The sequence below is a fragment of the Alosa pseudoharengus genome, unplaced genomic scaffold (assembly GCF_046254945.1).
Source record: "Alosa pseudoharengus isolate Yale_2024_CS ecotype anadromous, Long Island Sound unplaced genomic scaffold, YU_APseudo_1.1 YU_APseudo_1.1_scf_11, whole genome shotgun sequence".
NCBI classification, from domain to species: Eukaryota; Metazoa; Chordata; class Actinopteri; order Clupeiformes; family Clupeidae; genus Alosa; species Alosa pseudoharengus.
This window is the reverse complement of record NW_027468576.1, coordinates 11308283-11334824: the sequence shown is the minus strand read 5'-3', so window position 1 is coordinate 11334824 and position 26542 is coordinate 11308283. Positions and strand designations below refer to the sequence as shown.

Here is a 26542-nt window from a genome sequence, read left to right as displayed (position 1 = left end):
TAGGTCTACTCTGCCAGGAAAGAGGTTAAAGCAGAGCAAAACACCGTGAAGTGGCTACGGCAAAGTTTCAGTTTGCATATTTCTGACAAAACATTATTATTTCAGATATGACAAACTATACCTGGCTTAAAACATGAATTCTGGGACAGGTGTCTCGATAAAATGTAGCCTCATATTTCCCAACACCATGAAGCGCAGTCTTTTCCAATCATCCTCAGTAACGTCCTCAGAATGTCTTTTTCTTTCACTGGCCGGCTTCTTTGAGAGCGGTCAAGAGAAGGAGACAATCTAAAGGCCTATGCTTCAGTAGCCTTAAGCTCTTTTTCTTTGTTCATGGTCAAAGTGATAAGTTTGTTAAACAGCAAAGTGTATAGTGTCCTCCAGAGAGGCAGACAGCAAACTAAAGCAGTGTTGTACTGTTTTTCTCTGTCTATCTGCATGTGTGGCATTCTAGGGTTCTGGCTAGCTCCCAGGGGGGGAAAAAAACGGCTCGACGGCGTCTGAATCGTTCACCTCTCTGCAGCTTTTTGTGTGTTTCTCTCTCAATCTCTCTAACGTCCCCCTCAACCCGTTTCTGCTTCTGTTTTCGCAGGCAGCCATCAACGGAGTTATACCACAAGAAAATGGGATCCTACAAAGGTAATCTCTGCATAAATACAAAGTAATGCTGAGCTCTCCTCGCACCCCCTGTTGTGTTGGGCAGATTTTGTTTTCAGTCTTGCAGGGACTAAATGCTACTTGACAGGGGTGCTGCAGGAGTGGTGGTGTTCTGGCATGGACACGCGTGCCAGTGTGTGTGTTTTTTGTGAGGGAAGGTGAGCGCTCCTCAGCGGTCTCGCACGTTAACTGAGGCAGGCCGGCCAAAGCTAGCACACAGAAGTGCCGTTACGCCCTGAAAAAAAAAAAAAAAAAAAGGTGACATCGCAACTCAATTTTTGAGTCTGAAGAAAAAGTCCTGTTAAAAGCCCAAAAAAGTGGCAGTTCTCAGGGTTCTTTTTTGTGTAAGAAAGAAAGAAAACAAAAACGGGTCTCCACTTAGAAAAACATTCGTTTTCATTACAGCAGCAAACTGCTTTTTCTACCATAATAGAGTCCAGCTGTAGCAGACGCTGTCAGTTTCTGTCGGTGGGCTTCTAAAACAAAAAGATATGTCACTGCACTTTAAACACGCAGCCATCGCTAGGCCTGTGGGTGTTGATGGCTGGATAACAGAAGCACTTTCACGTTGGAGATGTTTGATGTCAGAAAGAAGCCGATCCGGCAGCAGTTTAGGAAGCAATCATGGGCGGGATCATCAGAGCAAGACATTAATGTTTTCTCTGCTCATTTCCCCGAGGAAGTGGCGGGTAATTACTCCACGAAAGATCTCGCCGCAGAGCCAACAGGAAATCGAACAATCAGTTTGTTGATGCCCTCGTTAATTGAAGGGAACAACCTTTTTTGAGACCCTGATGTACAGATGTTCTTTTTGGTTAAGCAAGGGCCACAGACATGCACCAATACAACGCAAGCACCAAGTTGTAGTCTATATATAACGTGCCCTTTTTAAATCCCATTTTATGTCTGTCACCACAGTTTCCTCAGTTCTGTAGAAAAAAAAAAGAAAAGAAAACGACCGAAAACAGACAAAACTGAATCTGCACTGGGAAGTGTGTGATTTAATATGTTTAAAGATGCGCACACACACACACACACACACTTCTGAAGCCAACAGGCTCCCACTGCTGATGCTGAGTCAAAACTGGTTTCCTTACTTGTTTGATTGTGATGGCCGTTTTTGTGTAGGGTTCTGTGTTTTTGCTGAGACTGTGGCACAAATCGGGGGCCCTGAGGTCAGTTGCCCATTGTGAATAGAAGCTGGCGTCGCGGGGCGGCACCGAGCCTTAAGCGCTCATCGTGGGCTTGCGTTTACGGCAGCCAAGTAGAGCTCGGCACTGTGGGTAGAAACACAGGCCTGTGAACTCAGCCATAATAACAGGAGTCGAGACTGTTACAGAGTAAAAGAACTCAGTGTGGCATTGTGTCCACAGCCACGTATCTCTTTCTCTCTCCCGTTCCTTCTCTTGCTCTCTCTCTCTCTTGTTCTCCTTTGCTCTCTCTCTCTTGCTCTCTCTCTTTTGCCCCCCCTCTCCAACGGTCACCATTCATGAATACTTTGAGCTCAAGAACAAATATATTCAGAACCCGAGGACACTGTTCAACGGTTTATTTTCTTCTTTTTTTTCCAGCGTGTGTGAAGACTTGTTTTTTTTTTTTCTTCCCCTCTTTCTTTTTCTGTGTTTTTGTTTTTGTGTGTGGGTTTTTTTCCCTCTTAAAGGCACATAATTATGAATGGGCCCTGGCACGGTGACCTCCAGCCAGCCCATTTAGCGCCAGCGTCTGGCACCAGCCTGCGCCCGTAGGATGGCATCTCTTACTGTGAAGGGCCCCTTTTGAGGTGGCACCAGCCAGCTGGAGGCCTCCCCGCCTCTTTCCTCTCCCCTCCTCTTCTCTCTTTCCTCCTCATCTCCTCTCCTCTCGTCTCGTCGCCTTGCCTCTCTTCCTCTCCTCTCTCCTCATCTTCTCTCCTTTCCTTTCCTCTCCTCTCCTCTCCTTGCCTCTCTTCTCCTCTCCTCGCTTCCCCTATCCTCCTCTCTTCTTGTCTCGTTTCCTCTCTTTTCCTCCTCTCCTTGCCCTCTCCTCTCCTCTTCTCTCCTTTCTTCTCCTCTCCTCTCATCTCCTTGCCCCTCCTCTCCTCACTCCTCTCTTCTCCTCTTCTCCTCTCCTCTCCTCTCCTCTCGATTACTCCTCATCTCCTCGCCCCTGCTTTCCTTGTCTCCTCTGTGCTTCTCGAGTCTCCCTAGTGGTTCATATGATTGTACATTAGGGTAGAGTGACATCTAGATGTAAAGGGTGGAATTGCATGAAGTATGTAGTTTGGGGGGGGCGGGGGTGCATGTAGCTAAAGACGTAGTAACTTTGCCTTGTCATAAACTTCTGCCAGGTTCTGTCCAGGTTAGAAGAATATAAGAGCTTAATTCTGCTTAATGTGTTTGTGGTTTGTCTGAAAGTGTTTAATGGTTAGTGTGGGATTACTTGGGGCAAGTCTTATCATAAACTATAAATTCCTAATGGGCCACACTTCTCATAATTTATATCTGTAGCTATAGTAGGAATCATATGGTTTTGTTACCAGTTGATGTAAATGTATGGTACCATTGTGGGAAGTATCACATATCACTAATTGCCGTGTATTAAAGTACACACTTAAACTATTTCAAATTTCCAATACTTCCTCATTCCATAGCCGTGCTGTCCTGTCCTCTGCCTAACTTCAGTGTTTGTGCCAGAGAATTGGGCTTACTGATCAAAGTAATGGCCATGAGTGCAATTGGAGTTATCATGTCTCTCTCTCGTTCTTTCTCCCTCTCTTGTTCTCGCTCTCTTTCTCTCTCTCTCTCTCTCTCTCTCTCTCTCTCTCTCTCTCTCTCTCTCTCTCTCTCTCTCTCTCTCTCTCTCTGAAGATTTTTTTTTTCCCATTGTTTTTTTTCCCCCCTGGATAACGATTTCCTGCATGCCCCCAGAGCCTAACGTCTTTAACCTTTTGGTATTCTAATAAGGTGGGATAAATACGTTCTTTGTGTGGTGCACTGGCACCCTGCTCCCTGTCCCAGTGCGATATGTGCTGACCCCCCGAGGAGAAGAGAAGCCTCTTTGTCCCGGCCTGCCCAGAGAAAAGACATTATTTACTGCTGCGCCGCTCAGCTCCACTCTGCTCCAGTCTGCTCCGCACGGGGACGGGGGCTCGAGGGAATTCAGCCATCAGACGTGGAGAGAGCGGGAGAAAAGCTGAGAAAAAGCCGTTTTGTGTTGCTGGGAGAGAGAGAGAGAGAGAGAGAGATGAGCAGAAGAAACGGGAAGGAGAGCGAGCGAGTGAGAGAGAGTGACAGTGATTTTCTGTGCGACAGACAATTGGCCGTCTGTTGGGCTGGGCCCGTATTATCCCGAGTGTAAAAGCCTGTGTACACTGACTCTGAAACTGTTTGCATTGCTGTCGAGTCAGCCTTGTTGCTGCCTCAGAATGGGGTGTTGCCTCTGTTTCTCTCCCTTTTTGTGTCTGCCCCTCTCCAACACTGTCTCTCTCCCTTTCCTTTCCCCTCTCCTTCTCCCTAGCATTCTGGTATAACTCTCTCTCTCTCTCTCTCTCTCTCTGTCTCTGTCTCTCTCTCTGTCTCTCTCCCTAGAATTCTGGTATCTATCTCTCTGCCCCCCCTTCTCCCTCTCTCTAGCGCTCTCTCTCTAGCGCTCTCTCTCTAGCGCTCTCTCTCTAGCGCTCTCTCTCTAGCGCTGTCTCTAGCGCTGTCTCTCTAGCGCTGTCTCTCTAGCGCTGTCTCTCTAGCGCTGTCTCTCTCTAGCGCTGTCTCTCTAGCGCTGTCTCTCTATCTCTGTCTCTCGCTTGTTCTTTCACTCTCTCCCTAGCATTCTGAGTGAGCAAGTGAGATACAGAGAGCTATACCACTCTCTTTCTTTCCATTTCTACATTTCTCCCTTAGCCCATCCATAAGAACTCTTTCAGTGGGTTTATAATATTCGCCTCAGTGAAATTATTCAATATTGAAGGTACAGTTTTTCCTTTGTCAGCGGACTGTGCCCCTGTGATTTTCTTGTCAGAGAAGTGCATGTATACACAAGGCCTCCATGTTCTTTTCACGAGGTAGTTGTGGTTGAATTCAATGAGCAGTCGTTGACACTCTCAAATGTGGCGGCATCACATTATTGCAGGGGGAACAAATGTTTTGGGTGCAGATTGCGCCGCGCTCCGAACATGAGACCCTGGTGCCGTGTGTGTATGTCAATGGCCGCCTTTGTTTGGGCACAGTGGCGCCTGTGTTGGTGCCGTTTTTTTCGCCTTATGATGATTTGTGCAGCCTCTGTCCCATTCATTCAACCACAAGCCCCCTCTCTCTCTGTCCTCATGTTACTGAGCATCCTTCAAAGCTTTCATCTGCATGCGATGCCCCTCACACAAACAAAAGCCATGTACTGTATTAGAAGAAGCAAAATACTTTCTAAACTAACTATTTCTAACATTGCAGTGTCTGTTATGAAGTATATGGAGTCATCATGTGTTATCATTATAGATCATTATGTGTCATTTTGTCATTACACTGATGTTAAGCTGTTTCATCACTGACTGTCTGTCAATCAATACCTGTCCACTGTACGCTATTTGAATTTCTATGAGCAGTATTTAGGTTCTTTCTGAGATCATTCCATGCTCAGTATACCACTACCACATGTTTGCTTTGTTTTTGCCACATGCCGTCTTTGTAGTAATTAGTAATAGTAAGATTGATTCACTTGCACCCATAACAGTCTCTTTTATGTGTTTTATTACTCAGGGCTGCCAAGAGATGCCATTGTGCTGTGGAATGCTGACGTTCAGTTCTATTGAACTGTGTTCTGTGTTCAATTGAACTGTGTCCTGTGTTCTATTGAACTGTGTCCTGTGTTCTATTCTCCTGCAGTAACTACTCTAGCGAGGGCTCCCAGACCGGCCCCTACGGGCCCCACAGTCAGGCGGCCACTGTGGCGGCGGCGGCAGCGGAGGCTGCGTCAGCGACGGCCGGAGCAGGAGCTGCTCCGGCGGCCCCCGCCTCGTCCTCTTCCTCCTCGTCCTCCCCTCCCACGGCGGGCTCGGCCTTCTGCCCGGTGCTGCCGTCACGGCACATTGTGGAGCGGCAGCCACGCATGCTCCACTTCCGGGTGGACTACCGGCAACGCACGGTTGAGGTGGTGCTCGAGGACGCCAGTTCAGTGGGTGAGGAGAGCAGACGATACACACACACACACACACACACAGAGTATGTAAACTCGGACATGCATGCACACACACATACTCACTCACGCATAAATGTACATGCACACATGCACAGACAGGACACAAGCAAAATGTACTATGAATACACTCGGAAGCTAATAAATACACATGTACACAAACACACAGAAATATATTCAGCTCTATCAAGATCACATGCATACACACACACACACACACGTAAGCACACTATGCTGAACCGTTCAGCCCCTCTCTCACTCAGTCACCCTCTCACAATGTGCTCGCCTGTTGGAGAGGTTCTTTTCCCATGTGGCCCTCTGACAGTTGACAGGTTGAATCCTGGGCCATGTAGCTGCAGGAGTCCAAACACGATGTGTGAATCCGACGTGCTTGAGAAAAGCTAAAGAAGCCTTCTTAGCCATGGTGATGGTTGGGTTGGCAACCTGATTTGCAGTCGTAAACCCCAGAAAAACAGACTCAAAAGCAGAAGTTGGTTTGTCCTTATTTACAAACCTAATCGTGCAAATTAGCTCGTTCCCTCCCAGGGGACCGTTCAAAAGTGTATACAGGGTTAAATCAAGAAGGACACTCTTAACTCAGATAAATAAAAAAAAAACGAAACCATACATTAACTGCACCTGTGTATTAACCGCAGTGCCCAATAGCCCAATGAATCAGAGTCTGATTGTGCTTTTATCATAAAGAAGAGTGAAGAAAAGAAATGAGTCTGATTGTGCTTTTATCATAGAGAAGGAGGAGTTTGTGCTTTAATCATAAAGAAGAGTGAAGAAAATAAATGCTTTCCCATGTTATAGCCCTGTGTATTAATCTCATAGCTGAAGAAAGTTTGCAAACTCAATAAATAAACCTTAGTTAATAGTTGGGAAATTGTGGGTATTTGCAATCCCACTCTCTTGTATGGTGCTGCACATAAAGCTGTAATATACAAATACCATTGTATGATTTCATGGCTCAAAGGAAATTAATACTGACATCTGTAGAGCCTAATATTTGTCAGATTGAGACGGTCATGAATAGAACGTGTCTGTGTTTTGTGCAAGCTTGCTGGTTTGATACAGATGAAGCCACATACATTGTCTTGATCTGATTTCCAGGGAAATGGGTGTGAGCCTGAGTCAGGCCTTGAGGTACCGCGTATAACCTGTTTATTTCAGTGATATGAAATCTATCTTTTCTTTTTGTTGTCATGACCCCGCCAGTGAGTCTCGATATGTGGTTTTATTTCCTGCCAACAGTAGAGTTAATTTCCTGTGAGCGGTAGTCGTGTGTACGACGCGGTGGTCACGTTCCCGCCGACGCGCTTGCCAAGCTCCGTGATAGCTGAGCGCTTGGCAGCGCTGCACTCTATCGGGCTTCTGAGAACCGTTAGCAATTGTGTTGTTGTTTTGGCCCTGACAATTCTAGGTAGGTAGGCAGTGGGAAGCCACAGCAGAAAGTGCGCACGTTTGCGCGTGCCTTTCTAGCTTGCTATGAAGAGTGATGCATCCAGCGCTCTGCTCGAGCAGCGTGTGAGCGGACTACAATGAGGCGCTGTTGGTTAGAAGGATTGTGTGAAATAAGATTCTCAAGGAAGGGGAGTGGAAATAACATTTTGTAAATGTACCAGATTTCTGGTCTAATTCACCAGCCACTCAATATTAAATTATTACTTTGTATCTGAAATCTACCAGCCACTTTTTATATTTTGCCAGCATTTGGCTGGTGGCTGGTGTTAATTACCATCCCAAGGATGCCTCTTTCCTTTGTATTGATACAGTACTTACAATTTAAATTGATACCCAATCAGTTGTTTCGTGTCTTTTAGTTAGTTTTGTGTCATTTAATTAAGTTTTCCCCCTTTGCATGAAATGTAGTAAGGATCTTGTTTAGCATTTGCTCATTGGGTGCAAGTGATTATGTGCATCACCTGCAGAGGTTCCAGTGTTTGTTGCATGAGTGCTAAAGTTACTTAGAAGTGTTTATCTGGTCGGATTCTGACACCCACAGATAACTGTGGTCGTGCACCCAGTTTGATCTTTAGCTGGCTGAGTTTTCTAAGAATCTGAACTGAAACGGAGTCCAGTTATGGTTAGTGAAGAAGACATAAATGGAAAGAGAAATTACATATAGTAGAACTGGAAAGTTTTCAGACTGTCAAGTTTTTCACATTTTTTTATGTTTCAAACTCATCAATGGGTTCAGTTTTTTCCTCATCAATCTACAAACAAGGCTCCTATACTCCACGAAAATATGAAAAGTATAAAAAATAAAAGACTGAAATATCCCATTTACATACAGTAAGTATTCAGACTAGGGATGTAACAGTTTATGTTTTTATGGTCCAGGCTGGACCAAGTTGTTTTTGTTGCCATTTTTTGAGACGGGGCTGTCCACAGAGGCCGCGTTTTTTTTGATGGTATTCAGGACACAGGCAGCTAGCGAATGGTCAGGTGATGTTTGCTGTATGTGACAATTTTTTTTCGCTTAGAGCACCTTTAAGTTCACAATGCAATTTTCTCACGATTTTTTTAGTTGAATAAGCTGAAGTCAGTATTTCCCGCAGAAATTAGGTTAGTTAGAGGGGCATATTGAGCTATGTAGCTTCGTCGTCTTCGTCTTCTTCACACATATACAGATATTATAGCCCAGGTAATGTTGCTATCAAGCTACATTATTGTAAACAAAGTAGCTGAATGGGCTACCTCATCATAGTCTACTGGTTGGAGATGGACTGCTCAGTTTCCCCATGTGTGTAAGTTTCAAACTGATACTTTTTCTTGGGACAGGCCCTTTTGAGTCTGGGAAAAGACTTGTCCATTTACATTGGGATTAAGATGAGAATTTAGCAGTCAACTTGACTGTAACAGTTTTGACCGCATTTGCGCAGCTTGCTAATAATGCTAACCAGATTTAATACCAATTTAGCAACGAGAGTCCTTGCTTGCACAATTGCGAATGTTTAGATTAAATGTGCGTGCTGAGGGGCGTAACAGTTAACGGACAGGGGCAAGGAGAGGGTGTAAGGTAGGTTACTTCTATAGGCTACTCTTTGTCTGTGGTACAATAAAGAGCTATGAAGTTGTTATTTATTTATTTATTAATTTATTTATAAATTAATTTCTTTTTGGACAACGTAGTTGCAACATAATTAATTTCTTTCTCAACTGGTTGTATTTTTCACACGTGTGTGTGTGTTTTTTAGCCGATTCATGCTGCATTGTTACGTCTTACATAATGTTACATAATTTAGACCTGTTATGATACTTGCACTTGCTAAATTAATTCATTACACATTATTAGGAGAGGCACACATCTGTCTATGTATGGTCTCACAGGTGAAAAATGATGGTGAAAAGCAAGCCACGAGGTCGAGAGAATTGTGGAGAAGGATACAAGAACAGGATCTGGAATCTGGAGAAGGATACAAGAACAGGAGGCCTACAGCTCAGCCAGAGCCAAGCCAATTTAGATATGATGCTAAGATGCTGACATTATGTGGTCATATGTGTGAACGACACCGACGCACATGAACAGCATGTTCTTCGCTTCGTTCAGACACGAGCTCTTTACATAATGGCTGTCGGAAATACTAGGAGGGGAGTAGTGTAAGCCGGCTAAGTTCAGAATTCCAAATGGCCCAACCGCTTGACATCCGCAGAATATGCGGACCTACGCGTAGGTCTGAAAGCAAGTTATTAGAGAGATCCAGAGTCCTTTGTGAAGATGAGTGAAGCTTACAGAAAGAACAAAATGTGGAAAACTTGAAAGGGTCTGAACTTTCTGGTTGCACTGTATTTGTTGATCACTGGTTTTTCTCACACACTTTTAGCAAGGGTGTGTGTGCTTTCATGACATATTTGTACTTGTGTACATTTTACTTGTGTGTTTATGAATGTGAAGGACATTATTTGGTTGGAAACACATTGCCCTTGGCTGAACTTACAATACCAAAATATTATATTTCACACGTTCAGATGCAGCATTACCACATCCACTAAATAAACTCAGCCCCACTCTCAACCAGTTAATAATGTTCCAGGAAACGACAAGGAAGCACATCTTCAGTGATTCAATCTGAGTAAATGTCACTAGGCTTGTTAATCCCCTACCGCCATCTTCTGTTGAAACATTAAACTTCTGGAGGGCTTCACATCTGTTTTTGTGGTTGTTAGGTTTGAAATAAAAAAAGTAGTCGATGCTTGTAGTTTTTATATTGTTTTGATCAAAGTTGATGAAAGTTTACGCAACATTTGAATAATAATAATAATAATAAAACATTTAGTGCTGGCGAGTGGAGTTCTTTGTGTGGTGTTTCATGTGAGTATTAATCCTGTGCCCGCCTCTGTGTCTGCAGGTGAAATCAAACAGATCCTTGAGACAGAGCTCCAGGTTCCTATGGCCAAAATGCAGCTGAAGGGCTGGAAGAGTGGAGATGTGTCCGACAGCGTGAGTATGGCAGACAACGTCCAGCCCTGGGGATCTTAGACATTTACATAATATTAATTTAATTGGTGCTTTTAGGTAAAGCGACTTTCAAGTGAGGAACATTTCAAGCTACAGTCTAATAAAAGACTAAGGGTAACTCAGTGGATTTCTTGTATTGAACTACATTCAATACAAGATAACCAAAGGATCATGGTGCATGTTTACCAATGCCAACTCACCCAAATGACCAAAGTGTGTTAGTGTTAACTAACAATCTTGGTGTGTAAACATAGATGCTAGTGTGTCACAGTGAGGATTAAGAGTTAAGGTGATACATGGGTCAACGCAGAGTGGTAGATAACAGTTAAAAAAGAACAATCTGGAATGTTTCCACAAAAGCATTCTCTACAAAGAAAAAGAACAAATGTGTTTGCCTCACTCAGTGTGTAAAAATGGATGCTAGTGTGTCGGTGGGGCTAGACCTTCTGATTATGACAGCTGGATTATGTGTTAAGGCGATGGATGGGTCAACGCAGAGCATAGAGATAACAGAGTGGCGACACTCCCATAAGAGACTGTGGAAAAAGATGCCAGGGCGTGGGAGTTTTGGAATTGAAAACGGCCAATCACTTGGTCAGTAGTCAGTGAGTTACTAGATTACGCCCTCCAGCATCCACAAATACATCCATCCTCCTGTGATACAACCATTCCGCACAGTTTTTTTGGAACTTTTGATTGCATCAAAGAGTGTCGCAACTCGCAACTCTCTCTTTTTATGGCTCTGGGGCAATGTTGCTGGGCAACCACATAACCAGTTCCATTTATTCTGATTGGATGATCATGATGATTTGCTTACTGATGATTAAAATTCTACAGAAAATAAATTGTTTCCCAATATCAATGGGAACATACCAGAACCACAATAATGAGGAACATTGCAGTAACATTGCTCAAAAGTTGCCCCATGTATCATCAGCTTTACAGTTCAAAAAGAACAATCTGGAATGTTTTCACAAAAATGTGTTTGCCTCACTCCTCACCTCTCTTCAGGGAATTTGAACGCTCTGGCCTAGGTCCAGTTTTGATACAATACCTATATACTTCATGTTAGAAAGTTTGATACATGAGCTCAACAGCCGATCATATTACACCTCTGCCTTTTTTGGCCTGAAGTAACATGCTGATTGGCCAGAGTAGTGTATGGAGGATGGCTTGGTCCAAACCACTTTGTGTCCAAACACTGGCTTCTGTTTGTGTACAAACACTGGAGTTTGTTTTTGTGTCGTTCACAGAATGGGCAGCTAGGTAACTGAAATGCAAGTTGCTGAATTTCGGGGTGTGGATTGGAGGTGTCTTGTTTAAAGATGAGCGGCTAACAGCTGAGTGTGTAGAAGATGAGCAGCTAACAGCTGAGTGTGTAGAAGATGAGCAGCTAACAGCTGAGTGTGTAGAAGATGAGCAGCTAACAGCTGAGTGTGTAGAAGATGAGCAGCTAACAGCTGAGTGTGTAGAAGATGAGCAGCTAACAGCTGAGTGTGTATAAGATGAGCAGCTAACAGCTGAGTGTGTAGAAGATGAGCAGCTAACAGCTGTGTGTAGAAGATGAGCAGCTAACAGCTGAGTGTGTAGAAGATGCGGGTTCTGGCCTGGCTCTGTTTTGATCATGGTCCAGTTCTGATTCAGTACATCCATTTTGGGAGAGGATTCAACTCCAGAGTAAACTACATGCTGGACGTACCTAGAACCAGTCACTCTCCAGATATTGGCTGATTCTGGAACTGATGTGTTGCCGATCAGAGTTCTTCCTTCCTAAGCTGATGTGTAGCTATAAAGTGGCTTTGAATGCCTTTTAGTTTAGATCTGTGTGTGACTTTTTTTTTTTCTGTTGCCCTGTCTCCTCTCTCCTGCCCTGTCCTGACAGACTGTGCTGCGGAGTTTACATTTACCCAAGAACAACAGCCTGTACGTCCTGACCCCCGACATCACCCCCTCTGCCAGCACTAGCCAGAACAGGTGAGTTGGACAAGCAAACACACACACACACACACACTGAGTAGGTTGCAAATGAACAAGGGTTGTATGCAGACAGTCAACAAATTTGGCGGCTGTGGCGCAACTGGTTACAGCACCCGTATACTGGGAAATGACCCAGGCCATGGGCACAAGGGCAAGCATACACACACACACACACACACACACACATACACACACACACACACACACACACACTGCACTCCCTCTGAGTAGATTGCAAATGAACAAGTGTTGTATGCAGATAGAGTCTGGCCCGGGTCATAATACACACCACCCACTCAGCACCCAAATACAGCCCACTCAGAGACCACATTCACAGTCCACGTTCAGTTCACTTATCCACATGCAACGAGTGTAGTTATGAAGCCCATTAACTGCCTATACCAGGGGTCGGCAACCTTTTTTGCCTGGAGAGCCACTTTTACTTTTAATCTCAGAAGAGCCACATAAAGACGGTTACAAGAAAAGGTTTGGATATTTAACGTACATTTACTTTCATTCAACAGAGGATTTTTAAATAGCCTACATTTTCTACTAGTTTTAATGTGCAAGTAACTTGAAATGTAAAGTGGAATGACAGAAGTATAGGCCTTAGGCTTCCCATGTAGGCTAAACACCACCCCCTATTTTTCCAATGTCCTTTGGTATGCAAAGTAACATCATAGTTAACAACACAACACTCAATATTCGTTGACATGTCATTGGCGAAATTAAACATTAGGCCTACCAGAGATTTGGTGATGTCCTTGGAGTCTGGATGTCTCATATTCAGTGAGGTGAAGTTTCATGCAAGAATAGAGGCTGTCACCATTTAGGGCAACTCCACGCAAAACTGTCATATCCATAACGCCATCTAAATACCATGGCATTGTGTTGGCGTTATGGATGTGACAGTTTTGTGCGGAATTGCCCTTAAACGTGAGCGCAGGTTTGTCTTCATGTTTTTTATATGTGAGAAAGATTTCTCAAATGCAAGTGGAACCGAGCAGGGTTAACACAGCAGCCTACTAACTCGTTGCAGTGTGCGATATATAACGGGCAGTTCATTTCGCATCTTCGGATGGAAACTTTCCCATTTCAGCCTTGTGTTTGTGCTCGCAAGCTGTGGTCGCTGACGTTTCCTTTTTGACATTTTCCTTATCTAGCCTACAACAAGCGCACACATCAACAATAACAATTAAAGTGTTCTCGTTGACTGAAATGGAGGGAAATCTGTGATTTTGTTTGATATTGATATGGCAACGAACCGCGAATGTAATAATATTGTGCAGCTACGGTTACGGAGTCAAGTGATTAATTAATTTCAAAAGCTGAGCCGCATCAGAGGGATCAAAGAGCCGCAGGTTGCCGACCCCTGGCCTATACACACAGTCCATGTCTCCACAAACAGCCTTCTGAATCCACATGCAACCCCCTCAGTGTGGTCAAACACCATCCTCAAGGTCTACATCTGTCTCCATACAAGTCTACACACACACACACACACACAACTGAGTGTCATCAGGGTGTACACACACTTTCAGGCTTCTGCATCCATCTATAGAGGGCAGCAGAGCTCTCGGAATGCAACTGATGACAATGCAACATCCCTTCCTGTTTAATTTATTTACCCATTTGTCAAGTTTATTTGAGATCATTTGTACAGTTTTTGTTGATTTTTCAAAGGGATGTGTGCATGATTTTGGAGTTGACTCCTTTTTCTACCTGGAAAATCTCTCCTGATGAGATGCTTTAGTCTTGGTCTTTTAAAGGCCCTGGTACCCTGCACTGAGCTGTGTCATCCTGATGCCATTTGTTAACTAAACCACCATGTGCATACGCTGAGCCAGTCATGTCCACATCATGCAGCACAACAGTGTTTTGTCTGTTCATCAGATGGCATCTGTTAGATGGGGAGAGTGTGCAGTGAGTGCTGGACGCCAGGTGGCGCCATATAACCACTTATGAGACTGCAGACTGCCTGTTTTGTGACAGCATGCACTTTGGAGGTCTACAGAATGATTATCAGCCATAGTATAGAGTCTTTATTGTCCTATAAGGATATTCTTTTTCACACACATCATTACATTCCAAACAAAGACAGCAGCATCTGATGTTAATGTACATGCAGGATGCAGCCATGTTAGAGGCCCACAGGATTTATTGACAGCAGTAAAGTTTGACAAGAACAAAGATTTATTTATGTATGGCACCATGTGGTATCAAATGTTCTCCAGTTAGAGATGGGTCTGACTGGCTGTTTTTATCGTCCGCAGTCGGCTGTTGTCTCTTGCACATTTTTTAAATCTCTTGTTGTATGTTTGTTTGTGTGTGTGTGACCGTAGGCTATTTACGCTTGGTCCGCCATCATTACAATTGTGAAATCAAGACATTAATCCTTACTTGATGCCAAAAGTAACTGGACCAGTTTTCAGACCAGACAGGTGTGTGTGTGTGTGTGTCTGTGTGTCTGTTCACCTTTTCTGTCTTCCCATGTCCCACAGAATAAGTGAGAGTGCGTATGTGTCCATTTTGTGTGTGTATATTTGTTTGGGTGAACAGTTTAGAAAGTGTTTGTGTCCATGTCATGGTGTGTGTGTGTGTGTGTGTGTATGTGTGTGCGCTTGTGAGCGCGTAGGCGTGTGTAATTATCTGTGTTGATTAGGGCAGCAGTGTAAGCCAGCGGGGGGCGGCCCTGTCACGTGTGTGTGTGTGTGTGTGTGTCTGTAATGACTGTCATGATGGCGGGCCTGTATGGACACACCACCTCGAGGTGTGAAGGAGCCAGAGAGGAGAAGTTAACACACCAGGGGGAAGATTCGCTCTCCTCTGTGACTTTAATCAGTTTCTCTCTCTCTCTCTCTCTCTCTCTCTCTCTCTCTCTCTCTCTCTCTCTCTCTCTCTCTCCCTCCCTCCATCTTCTTTTAATCAGTTTAGCACCCTCCTCTTCTCCCCCATCATCCCTGACCTGTTGCCACTGTTTTGAACAGTCAGGTGTTGCTGTGTCTTCGTCACTTTTTATTTGTTTATCATATCGTATTTGCTGCATCGTCTTCAGAGGAGAGAGAGAGAGATGCAGAGGAAAGGTGCTGTGACTTGTATTGGGCTGCTGCTTTGAACAGCTGCACTTCAGCAGCAGGGGTCATATAACCTCACCGTTTTTCTGCACGCGCTCATGTCGGCTAATGGTGACACACTTTTTATGTCATTATCTCTTTCACTCCTTCGCTTGGGTTCTCTCACTTCCTTCTCCGGCCCCACCACGGTTAAGTCCCCTCATTAGTTCCCTGGGGATCCCGGCTTCTGTTTGTGCTTAACCGGTCCGCCGACCTGGTTAGGTGGCTTGTGGGGACCCAACTGGCTCGTGGACAGGTGAGGGTGACCGCTGGGCGGCACTTTCACACCTGGGCGACTGGCGAGATGGATGATTAGGAGGAGGGAGAGGGGCTCCGCTCAAGAGTTGGAGGACATGCAGAGCTGCTACTCTGCTGTTCAGACACCCTGCAGCTTTCCCAAAAGCACTGGAACACAGAGGAAGTGGTGGACAGAGCACAGCATCCCCCTCATCACACTGCTGTCTCTTTAAACGTTATCTTTCCTATAGCTAGAGACAAACGGGGAGAATGGCAGTGAAAGCAAGCAAGAACAAGAAATACATAGAATGTGAGAGAGAACCAAGTGAGTGTGTGTGTTTGACCTGTACACAGTGAGTGCAGTATAGGTGTTGGCCAGTGAGTCTGTAGTGTGAGTGAAATAGTACTGAACTGAATGTTCCTCACTGTGGCAGGGTGAGACTGTAGCCGTTGACAAGAGGGTAAGGAAACGGCTGTGTGAGAGATTTCAAAGACTTCTGCACAGTAAGCACTTGGTCCTAGGAATACAAGGAATTCAAATCTGGTTAAGATGTAGGCCTAATTCTCATGATTTATCCTGCTGATGTTAAGCAAGCAAAGACATGGAAATGTTTTTTGTAATGGGGTGTTTTTTTAACTACCCGTAATTTCCTGCCTATTATCCGATGTTTATACATTGATTTTGCAAATCTTTTTCAGCTATGGGGCTAATACACAGGGGAAGGCTATACATGGGAATGCATCTATAAAACTATTGGGCACTATGGTTAATACAAGGATATGGTCAATACACAGCTTTGTTTATTAAGTTGCATAAAACGGTAACATGCAGTTTATACACTATGTGGCTAATATGTGGGATATTACTGTGCTTCGTACATCTATTGTATATTGCCCCTCTAAAGTACACATGTGATGAAACGAAAGTTAAGTGAAATATTTCTGATGCACACCAGGTACTGAACAAAGCAGTTGGCTGTCAACAGTGATTTCAAATATGACTTATTATTATTATTATTATTATTATTATAATGTGCTTATAACACTATGGAGTGAAATATTGAAAACCAGAACTAGCTGTGACCTGGAAAAATAATGAGAAAATGTAGACCTGTGGATCGGGTTAGGTAAAAGCGGTAATTTTGATTGTGATGTCTTAGTTAGATTAGTTAATCCTGTATGCTACCCCCAAATACTAATTTCTATGAATAGGGGGCTGCATTTGTATAAATCAAAAGGCGATAACAGTAGGACAATAATATGTTTTACATTTGTTTTGTTGCAATGTGCCAGTGTGCTCTGGCATCTGGCCATCTTAAACTCCGTTGCTGTGCTGTTCACTCCTGGAAATCTCCCTCTTTCCATCACTGCTGGAGTACGCTGCTCTCGCATCATTGGGACCTGCGGAGGTGTGTGTGTGTGTGTGGGGGGGGGGGAGAAAACTTAACAAATAAAAGCGACTGTTGGCAATTACAGCAAAGCATATCTGCACACCTAACACAAACAGACCAAATCAAATACTTCTCTCCCCCCTCCCCACCACACACACACACACACACACACGAACACACGTCCCACGTCCTGCACACCATCTCATTTAAATCCTCTGTTTGATTAGAAAATAAATTGGGCAGCTTGCAGTGGAGTCGAGAGAGTAGAGCCCTCCCACCAGGTAGTTAGAGCAATCCACTCACGAGTCCAAGCTTAGCTTCCTTTCTGTGCCCCCCCCCCCAACCCTCCCCCAACACACACAGACACACACACACGCACACACACACTCTCTCACTCTCTCATTCTTTCTTTCTCTTTCTCTCTCACTATCTCAAGGTACTGTTGACTGATTGTCTACACAACGAGGTATCCAAGAGCCTTAATCCGCAGCATAAATAATTAAGGCCGAGGAATTATTCAGTATGAATCATCATCTTTTTCTGTTTCATCCCACGGAGATGTGTTTGTTTAAGGTTCCTTTCATTTCCAAACCCAAACGAGTGTATAGGGAAAGATTCATTTCAGGCTTGCAGCTGTGCGCTCAGAGAGGCCCGTCTTGCGTATGATCAGTTGGCAGATCTGAAGGGTGTGTGCGTTGGTCCAAATGAGATATTATCAGCTGTGATTGACAGCCATCAGATAATCCCATTGTGAGGTGGCCTGATTAGGGCTGGGACAACGCGTCGACGTAATCGATTACGTCGACTCAAAAAATACGTCGACGCAAAATATGCGCGTCGATTTGTCAGACCCAAAACGCTCGCTGCCAAATATTTTGAATTTTACACCTTCAGTGTTTCCCATACGTTGACTAATCTGTGGTGGGGCGCCACAAAACCGGCCGTCACACATTGATGTTCTATGTTGTACTATTTAAATTAATTAAAGATAAGATAAAATCCTTTGAGCTGCACTTTTTACGCACGCAGCCTTTCCCTGCCCCGCCCGCTCTCTCTCGTAACGAGCCCGCTGCCCCTCCTCTGCATGTGCATTTAACACAAAATATTCACGATTGTTGAAGGATTGTTGTTGCCACATAGACGCATTGCATAGAACACGGCTGGCTAAATTGCTATTAAATCCGCTTAGCATCATGACCATGCTGTGCAAATTTGTTCAAAACTGCTGCAGTCAAGTTAACTCTGCTAAGGTCTATCACAACAGTACATTGAGGAGACTAAACTTAGTTAAGTTATGCAATCAAGCAGTATCTCAAAGCTAACGTTAGAATACTGTTTGGATGTTGAGTTTAGCATGCTTACTTACAGCTGCTTGCCAATTTCGTTACTCAGGGCTAATTTTATTGACTGACACTGAATGTTTGCAAAATCCCGATGTAAATGGAAAAGTGTTTTCCAAGACTCAAAAGTGCTTGTCCCAAGGAGAAGTACAAACTGTTATTTGAATTAACTACGTTAGTTCTTGAATTTCCCCTGGGGATCAATAAAGTATCTATCTATCTATCTATCTATCTATCTACGTTATGAATTGCATCCATACATCAGCTGCGTTTTAACTGCGTTAGTGTTATAATTGCAAGGGAACGAACGTCTTAAAGTGACAGGCACTCAATTAGACCTATACACTACTGAACTTTATTGAATGCTACCTCTGACTAAGAATGCATTACTTTGCACTTGTATAGTCTTTTATTTTGGAATTTTAAGAGCAATAAACATATATTGCAATGTTAAGGAATTCATGTTTTTTCATTCAGATATATAAATCAACATGTATAAATTGCTATTAGTCAATTAATGGGGAGATAATCGATAATCAAATCGAAATCGAATCGGACTGAAAAAATGAATCGTTAGATTAATCGATGCATCGAAAAAATAATCGCTAGATTAATCGTTTAAAAAATAATCGTTTATCCCAGCCCTAGGCCTGATCATAACCAGTAAATTTATGAGACTAAGAGTTTGTGGTTAACTGATCACCTCTGCTACAGTAGGTCTGGTTTGGTGGAGAAGGTCTGTTGTTGAGGTGCGCTTATTACCCACATTACATACATTACAGATGCGGAACACAGAATAAGTCTGTTTACAGTTGCAACAAAATCCTTGAAATACGTTAAAATCATATTCTGGACATCCGTTAAAGATGTAGACATTCCTTCTCTTTAAAACTAGGATGGGGCTGTCAGGTTTGTGCCGTTTGTTCGGGAGCCCAGTGAAAGGCAATGGAGCCTGGAGCAGTAGACTGGTGCAGGTCTGTGGTTCGGTCTGTTCTCTGTGGGAGACACGATGCAGCAGGGTAAAGTGGTGGTGGTGGGGAGGCTTATCTCACAACCCCACCAATCTGTTGAGTTGCCTCGCAGCTCCTCTGCCACCGCTTATTTTCTGTGTCTCAGAAGAGCGCTGACATTTTTGTCTGGGCCGCCTCGAGGGGTGTGGAGGCTCAGGAGGCGACAAGGGCACAAGCAGGCCAGACCAGGTGACACACACACACACACACACACACACACACACACACACACACACACACACACACACACACACACACACACACACACACACACACGACACCTCCTAAAGCCTCACAGCTGGAGACGACAGCTTTTCATGTACGGTGAAAATAAAAATAGCACATCATCCCATGTTCAGCATCCTGGGCACGTCTGGAAACCTCTCTCTTCCTGTCTCTACTATTGTGTACTAGGGCTGAATGATGTAGGGAACATGTATGCAATTGCATGCAATTTTTTTGACTGATATTGCAATTTGATTTCCGATAGAGTTTTTGAAAGTCAAACTTCTGTTCAGTATATAATACATGAATAATCTGTATATACCGGTAATAACAATAATCTGTTAAATCATATAACCATAAGTATTGAAGTTGACTGAAATAGTCAAAAATAATCATAATTAATTGCAGCTTATGCGATTTGCTAATAACATTAGTTCAGATTTCGATTAAAAATCGAAAGTTGTGTACTCTAGAAGTATTATTCATGTTGTTTAGTCTCACAGCTTTTTGAATAAATTGCACTAAATTAGGATTGGAATTATAGAATGGAATTAGAGTAAGTTTTGATTGAATTTGTGTTTTTGTAAAATCGCCAGCTTGTTGCTGCTTTTCTCATCTCATCCTGTAATTAGAAGCGACTTTCAGTTGTTTATTTAGTCTTGTTCTTTCTCTATTAATTGTATCTTTATGGAAGAGACCACCACTGCAACAAGTAATCTAATCAACACCAGCTCTCCTCTGTTACTACCCTTATCATCAAAAGTGTGCAGTGTGTGAAATTAACTTTTTTGATTAAATAGGAACACTAACAGTCATTTGCATGCGGTTGCGGTGGTAGTGGTTTGGGCATGCTTCTACAAAGACTGTTATTTACGACTCAAAAAACTGCACATTGCTAATGACTTATTCTTGGCGTCCATTCAGCTAGAGTGTAGCTGTGAGATTAACGTCAGCACTCCCCTGGTGAAGGGGACACTCACTTATAATCACGTATGAGGAAAGGAAAGAAAACACAATGGCTAGAGAATTGAACGATTCCTGAGTATATTTCTGCGCCTTTACAGTATAAACAAATCATCTCAGTCCAATGGTTGGCCAGTTGTCCATGTCAGTGTTTATGCTATGGCAACGGACACAGATGTGTTTAAAGGAAAATTCCGGTATTTAGCACTTTGAGTCCCTTTTCTGCTTTTTTTGGATGAACTAGAGTAGTGGACACCGACATTTTGACGATTGGTCCTGTCTCGACTTTTCTGACTCGTTTTGAATCGCCTTTGACTGCTCAGAGTGGCTGCCAACAGGCATACTGTAGGCTACTTAAACATGTCCTAAAACAACCCTTAACGTTCGTTTTCAAAACTGTGCAACTCACCGAGTGGTTAGTGGTGTTCGTTGATTATTAAAAGCAAATATATCGGCGCAATGTATGATTTCCAACCGTCTTATTTGCTATTGTGGAACTATTTATTCAGACACCTCACAACCAGACATGTGGACTCGAGTCACATGACTTGGACTCGAGTCAGACTCGAGTCATGATTTTAATGACTTCAGACTTGACTTGATCAAAATCGGCATGACTTGCGACTCGACTTGGACTTGAATACTATTCACTCGAGACTTGACTCGGACTTTGCCTCTTTGACTTGTAATGACTTGACATGTCTCGAGTCAAAAAATTAATTTCCTGATCGTGGACCAGTCACCCCAGAGATGCTTTCACTTCCGCGAGTAAAAAGCAGGCAGAGCACAGTGATCAGTTTAACGTTTACAATGTCAAAATGCACCAACAGCATGTTACATAAAGATTATACTTTTCGGGTCCTCTCCATTAAGATCCAACTTAAAAGTATGCTAGCCTACTCCATTTAATTGAGAACGCATCTCAGCACGCACAAAAGGGAGAGAAAACGAGTGGCAGGTTCCAGCTGGCCTGTCATTGTTGATGATGATTGATATCTCCTTATATAAGAAAGGTATAAAAGGAAATCATGAAGAGCTTAGGGGAAATTGTGGATTTATCCGGTTCTCACTACTGTTATAAATCTTGAGTCAGGGCACTTTGACATAGGCTGCACTCACTGTGATTTGGAAAATGGACAAGAATATGAAGAGTAGTCTTTGCCTTTGTGTAATAGAACTGGTGAGTCTTTTGAAGTCTTCAATAATTCGTTTAACATGAAGCACATGATATTAGGCCTATGCCGATTGAAACGCATTCCACTTAGCTAGGTGGCTACTGGTTACCAGGCTCATAATTCATAATTGCAAACAGAAAATGTCTAGCAAGCATCATGTCATTACATGCTTTTATTTCCAAAGGAATGAAAGCTGTTTGTGCCAACTTAATATCATGCTTATCGATTCTAGATTAATTCATTTCAAAATATGAGATTAGTTATTTTTTTTATTCGTTTGACAGCCCTAATAAAATCGTAATTAACCGCAACAATTTACTAATGTAGCCTATGTGACGATTCTTCTCGTCACCATTTATTGTAATCATTAACCATGACCTTGGCTTTATGAGTTGCCACTGGCAGACAACCTAATAAATTGTTTGCAGGCAAATCTGTGGCCTAGCGCAGTGAAATGCCATCAGGCAAATTATTACTCATCCTTACAGTGGACGCCGCAATTTGGAAAAACAATATATATTTGCTGCTGTGCTGAGTGCCATGTAGCTATACGTTTCGTACAGATTACTCGGGTATGCTCATGCGTATATTTCACAGGTATGCGGATGCATATATCGTAAAAGATTTCAAGACAGAAACATTGAACATATTTTAATCTGTATTTATAAAAAAAAATACTGTAGATTAGATTGATGTGTAAAAATTAGGATTGATAGTCTAATAATGCCATTATTAAGTGAAAAATACCTGATGACTTGTTCAGGACTTTAAAAAGATTGGGACTTGGACTCGACTTGGCTTTGATGTGACTTGGACTTGGACTCGACTTGCCCTTCTCTGTCTTTACTTGGGACTTGACTTGGACTTGACTGTTAAGGCTTGGGACTTACTTGTGACTTGCCAAACAGTGACTTGGTCCCACCTCTGCTCACAACCGCTCAATATTTGAACCTGAAGCATAGACGGCGCAGTAATATCAACGTGCAATGAGTCTTCCAACAGAAATCAATGGGATTTTACAAAATGCCAAATAAAACATGACAAACTGTATTTCGCTACACTACTTGTTTTGGAACATCAACGAACACCACTAACCACTCGGTGAGTTGCACAGTTAAGGGTTGTTTTAGGACATGTTTGAGTAGCCTACAGCAGTGTTTTTCAACCTTTTTTGTGCCACGGCACACTTTTGACACTTAAAATGTCCCACGGCACACTAACATCCTGTGTGAAGAAAAAATAAAGATACCATAGCCTAACGAACGTTAAGGGTTGTTTTAGGACATGTTTGAGTAGCCTACAGCAGTGTTTTTCAACCTTTTTTGTGCCACAGCACACTTTTGACACTTAAAATGTCCCACGGCACACTAACATCCTGTGTGAAGAAAAAATAAAGATACCATAGCCTAAAATTTCAAATAATACACAGATATGGCCTTATAATGGCTTCTATGCAAGACCTGCTCAATAAAACAAGCTCATTTGTAGGTGACTATATCTAATTTAATTGTTGTTATGAACTGGATATGTGATGATTCTGTGAATACTGGATATGGGGCCCCCGTTGTACAATGCCTGCATACCACAAATAGTGCAATCCTACAATCAATGAGAGCATGTGGTTATAAATTCTTTGATGCAACATTTCTGGACCAGTGAGTGACATTTGGGTAATTTTCTGCGGCACACCTGATGATCTCTCACGGCACACCAGTGTGCCCCGGCACAGTGGTTGAAAAACACTGGCCTACAGTATGCCTGTTGGCAGCCACTCTGAGCAGTCAAAGACGATTCAAAACGAGTGTCACTCAGTAATTATATCCAAGTGGTCACTTAGTAATTATATCCATTTATACATGTTTGTTGTTGAAATAATTAGTTCCACCTCTCTGTCTCCCCCATACTATTGCACTTCTAGGAGGAATGTATTCTGCCACACTTATTGGTTTGAGAAGTTGGAGATGGATAGATTGTTGTCTTGATAGATTCTATCACTGTTACAGATTTGTGGTTGCCATGACACTTACTGCTAGTTGTCCTTTTTTTCTAATAAAATGATGTAAATTGTGCTTGAGAAAGGCACGTGCGAGTGTTCGACTGGTGTATGAATAAGCAGATGTGCACCCAGGCACGGGGATCCTTATTTGAAACATCTGCTCTGTGCTCTTCCCTTGTGCTGAGAGAGTGTGCTGCTGCCCTGCTGCTTCCACTCAGACGCCAGCATAGATATGAGTACGGGCGCCAGCATCGTCACTAAATCTCCTCTTGGCTCTCTCCTGACTGAGCACTTCACCTCTCTACGTCCCATCACATATGCATCACACACACACACACACACACACACACACACACACACACAGTCTCTCTTCCTCCCAGGCGCACATACAAGAGCACACAATGGGCAAACACACACACTTGCTTCCCAATCATCTGGCCGCTAGCTATAACAAACATTACATTTACATATTGATTTCAGAGTTTTAGTCAATGTAAATATGCTGTCATTACAGTAAATTTGGGCTTCTGTTAACATAAGCTTGTCCAAAGCTCCTCAGATTAAACTGCTGATTGCATAATTAATGTGGATGCTACATATTAATTCCCTAGCTCTCCTCTTCTCTCCCTTCCTTCCCTCGCCACTGCCACTAAGCTGTTGATTCATATGCATCCACGCAGACCCAAGCGTTTACTCAGAACGGCACTTAACCTCGCTGGGAAATGTGTCGTCGTCTGAAGAGAAGTGACGCCATTGACGTTGTTGCCGTTGCCATTGCATGCATTGTGCAGAGAGAATGCTGTATAAAGGTTTCCTATAGTGAGCATCTCAAGTCAGCGCTTGACATCCCATTCTGTGTGACTGTCTGGCTTCTCAGTTGTGTCCAGTAGTGTCAGTGGAAGCCCCACTCCAACTCTGACCACCTCCTGGAGAGCAGTGAGCACCCCTCTCCCCCTGCCCTGCCCTGCCCATCCCCATCTGGCTGTTGGCTCTTGGCTCTGTCAGAGGGTGGGAGAGAGTACAGACATGGAGAGGGGTGGGGGGTGGGGTGCTCTCTGGCCCAGCTGAGTATCTTGCTGGGTGTGTTGATCTGGTGAGAGGCAGGTCGGCGGTGGCAGGAGTGGCGGCAGGAGTGGCGGTCCTAGCCTGAGCTTGTTCTTCCTCCATCAGCCGTGCCCCTGGAGAGAGGGAGGGGAAGCCCCTCACGGTAGGGGCCAGCGTCTGACGAGTTCTTACTCGCTTCCCTGCTTGACACTAACAAATCTGTTTTGTTTTGTGTTTTTCTTTTGTCTCCCGTGTGTGTGTGTGTGTGTGTGTGTGTGTGTGTGTGTGTTGTCCAGCATGCTTCAAGATTCATTAAATCAGAGCTTCCTACTGGTGATCAGCCACCGTGAGGCCCAGAGGGACTACAGCCTGAACTTCCCCGCCAGCAAAACCATCCAGGAGGTGAGGGGCCCCACCCATCAGCTCCGTACACTACTACTGCTCATCTGGCTCTCCACACTTATATACACACACACACACACTCACTCTCTAGCCCACACCACTACTACTTGCGTTCATTTAACTCTTCTCCACACACACACACACACACACACATAAACTCACACGCACTCTCCAGCCTACACCTCTTCTCTGGCTGGTGCCTCTTGTTTTATACACATTTGCACACACAGACGTGTCTCTGGACTACATGACATAACGTACATACAATAGTATGAACCTCAAGCTTCAAAGAGCTACTGACAGTATTTCCCAAACATCAAACTCCAACAAGAGTAACTAAAGTACAAATGCTGAAGAACTGTCAAATTATTAAAAAATCATATAAATGTATCATTGTTAGCATACGTTATTAGTGGTAACCAGCTGAGGCTGAGTTTGATGCCTCCATATACACCCCTGCTGTTGGTTACTAGGCTACACATGAGCCTTGTGAGCAGAGGAAGATCTCCCCCCTCCAACGTGCCTGCTCACAGTCTAAACGGCCCCAAATCTGTTTGATCTGAAGACAAATTGGCAGGCGCAGAGAAACATTTGGGCAGAAGTGGTTGTGGTTGTGCGGTGGCGAGGGGCCTGATATAGCTAGCAGGGAGCCTCGCTTCTCTCCGGGAGCTCAAATTAAACACAGGATTTGAGAGCCCATGAAATATTCATTTGTGCTGGGCCTGGCACAGAGGAGGAGGAGGGGGGGGGGGGTCTGAGAGGGGGAGAAACTGTAGGCCTAGCACATCTTAACAGTGTCAGGAAGATGCACTTCCCCTATCTTTTCTGTGGATGATTCAGAATGATTGTCCATGATTGCCCCCCATGGTAAAACGAATGGGCTAATGGACATCCTGGCTACATGTATATAAGGGGGAAAATATAACCCTCAACAACACGTTATACTGATCATCTCCATCTGACTGATGCTGATACACATGTCTGTTTCTTTTAACATATTTTGACTATTTTCATGGACACATTTCAAGAGCACACCTACATTGTTTTCTTATTTTTTTTGTAATGTACCCTTACATATCATCAGCACTGCTTATCATGCCGTACAGGAAGGGTTTTTTACGGCTACTTCCGCTGCTGCGGTTGTCATGAGCAGGTGCATTATGAAAGTGTCTTTCACTGTGTGAAAGTTGTTCTTTCACTAGAATTACAGGCCGCTTAACTCAAAAAGTAAACAGTCAAGATGGAGATAGGTAGTCAGGAAGTCAGTTGTGCAGTAAGCTTTGTGTTCTGCATACTGCCCCCCCCCCGCGGAGCATCATATCTGTGTGTGAAAGCAATCCTCTCTGAGACTGACCATTGAGTGGACCAGCCATGTTGGGCTCAGAAG

General features: G+C 43.7%; 1 protein-coding gene across 1 annotated transcript in view; it reads left to right on the top strand.

Moving 5' to 3' along the window:
* The window catches only part of faf1 (Fas (TNFRSF6) associated factor 1), a gene marked incomplete in the record, with an annotated part of 81242 nt that overhangs the window by 11832 nt on the left and 42868 nt on the right, over positions 1 to 26542 (top strand). Inside the window, 5 exon segments of the mRNA XM_076278006.1 lie at positions 593 to 639; positions 5508 to 5800; positions 10173 to 10264; positions 12165 to 12256; positions 25050 to 25155. Of these exon segments, the coding sequence (XP_076134121.1) occupies positions 593 to 639; positions 5508 to 5800; positions 10173 to 10264; positions 12165 to 12256; positions 25050 to 25155 (630 nt within the window).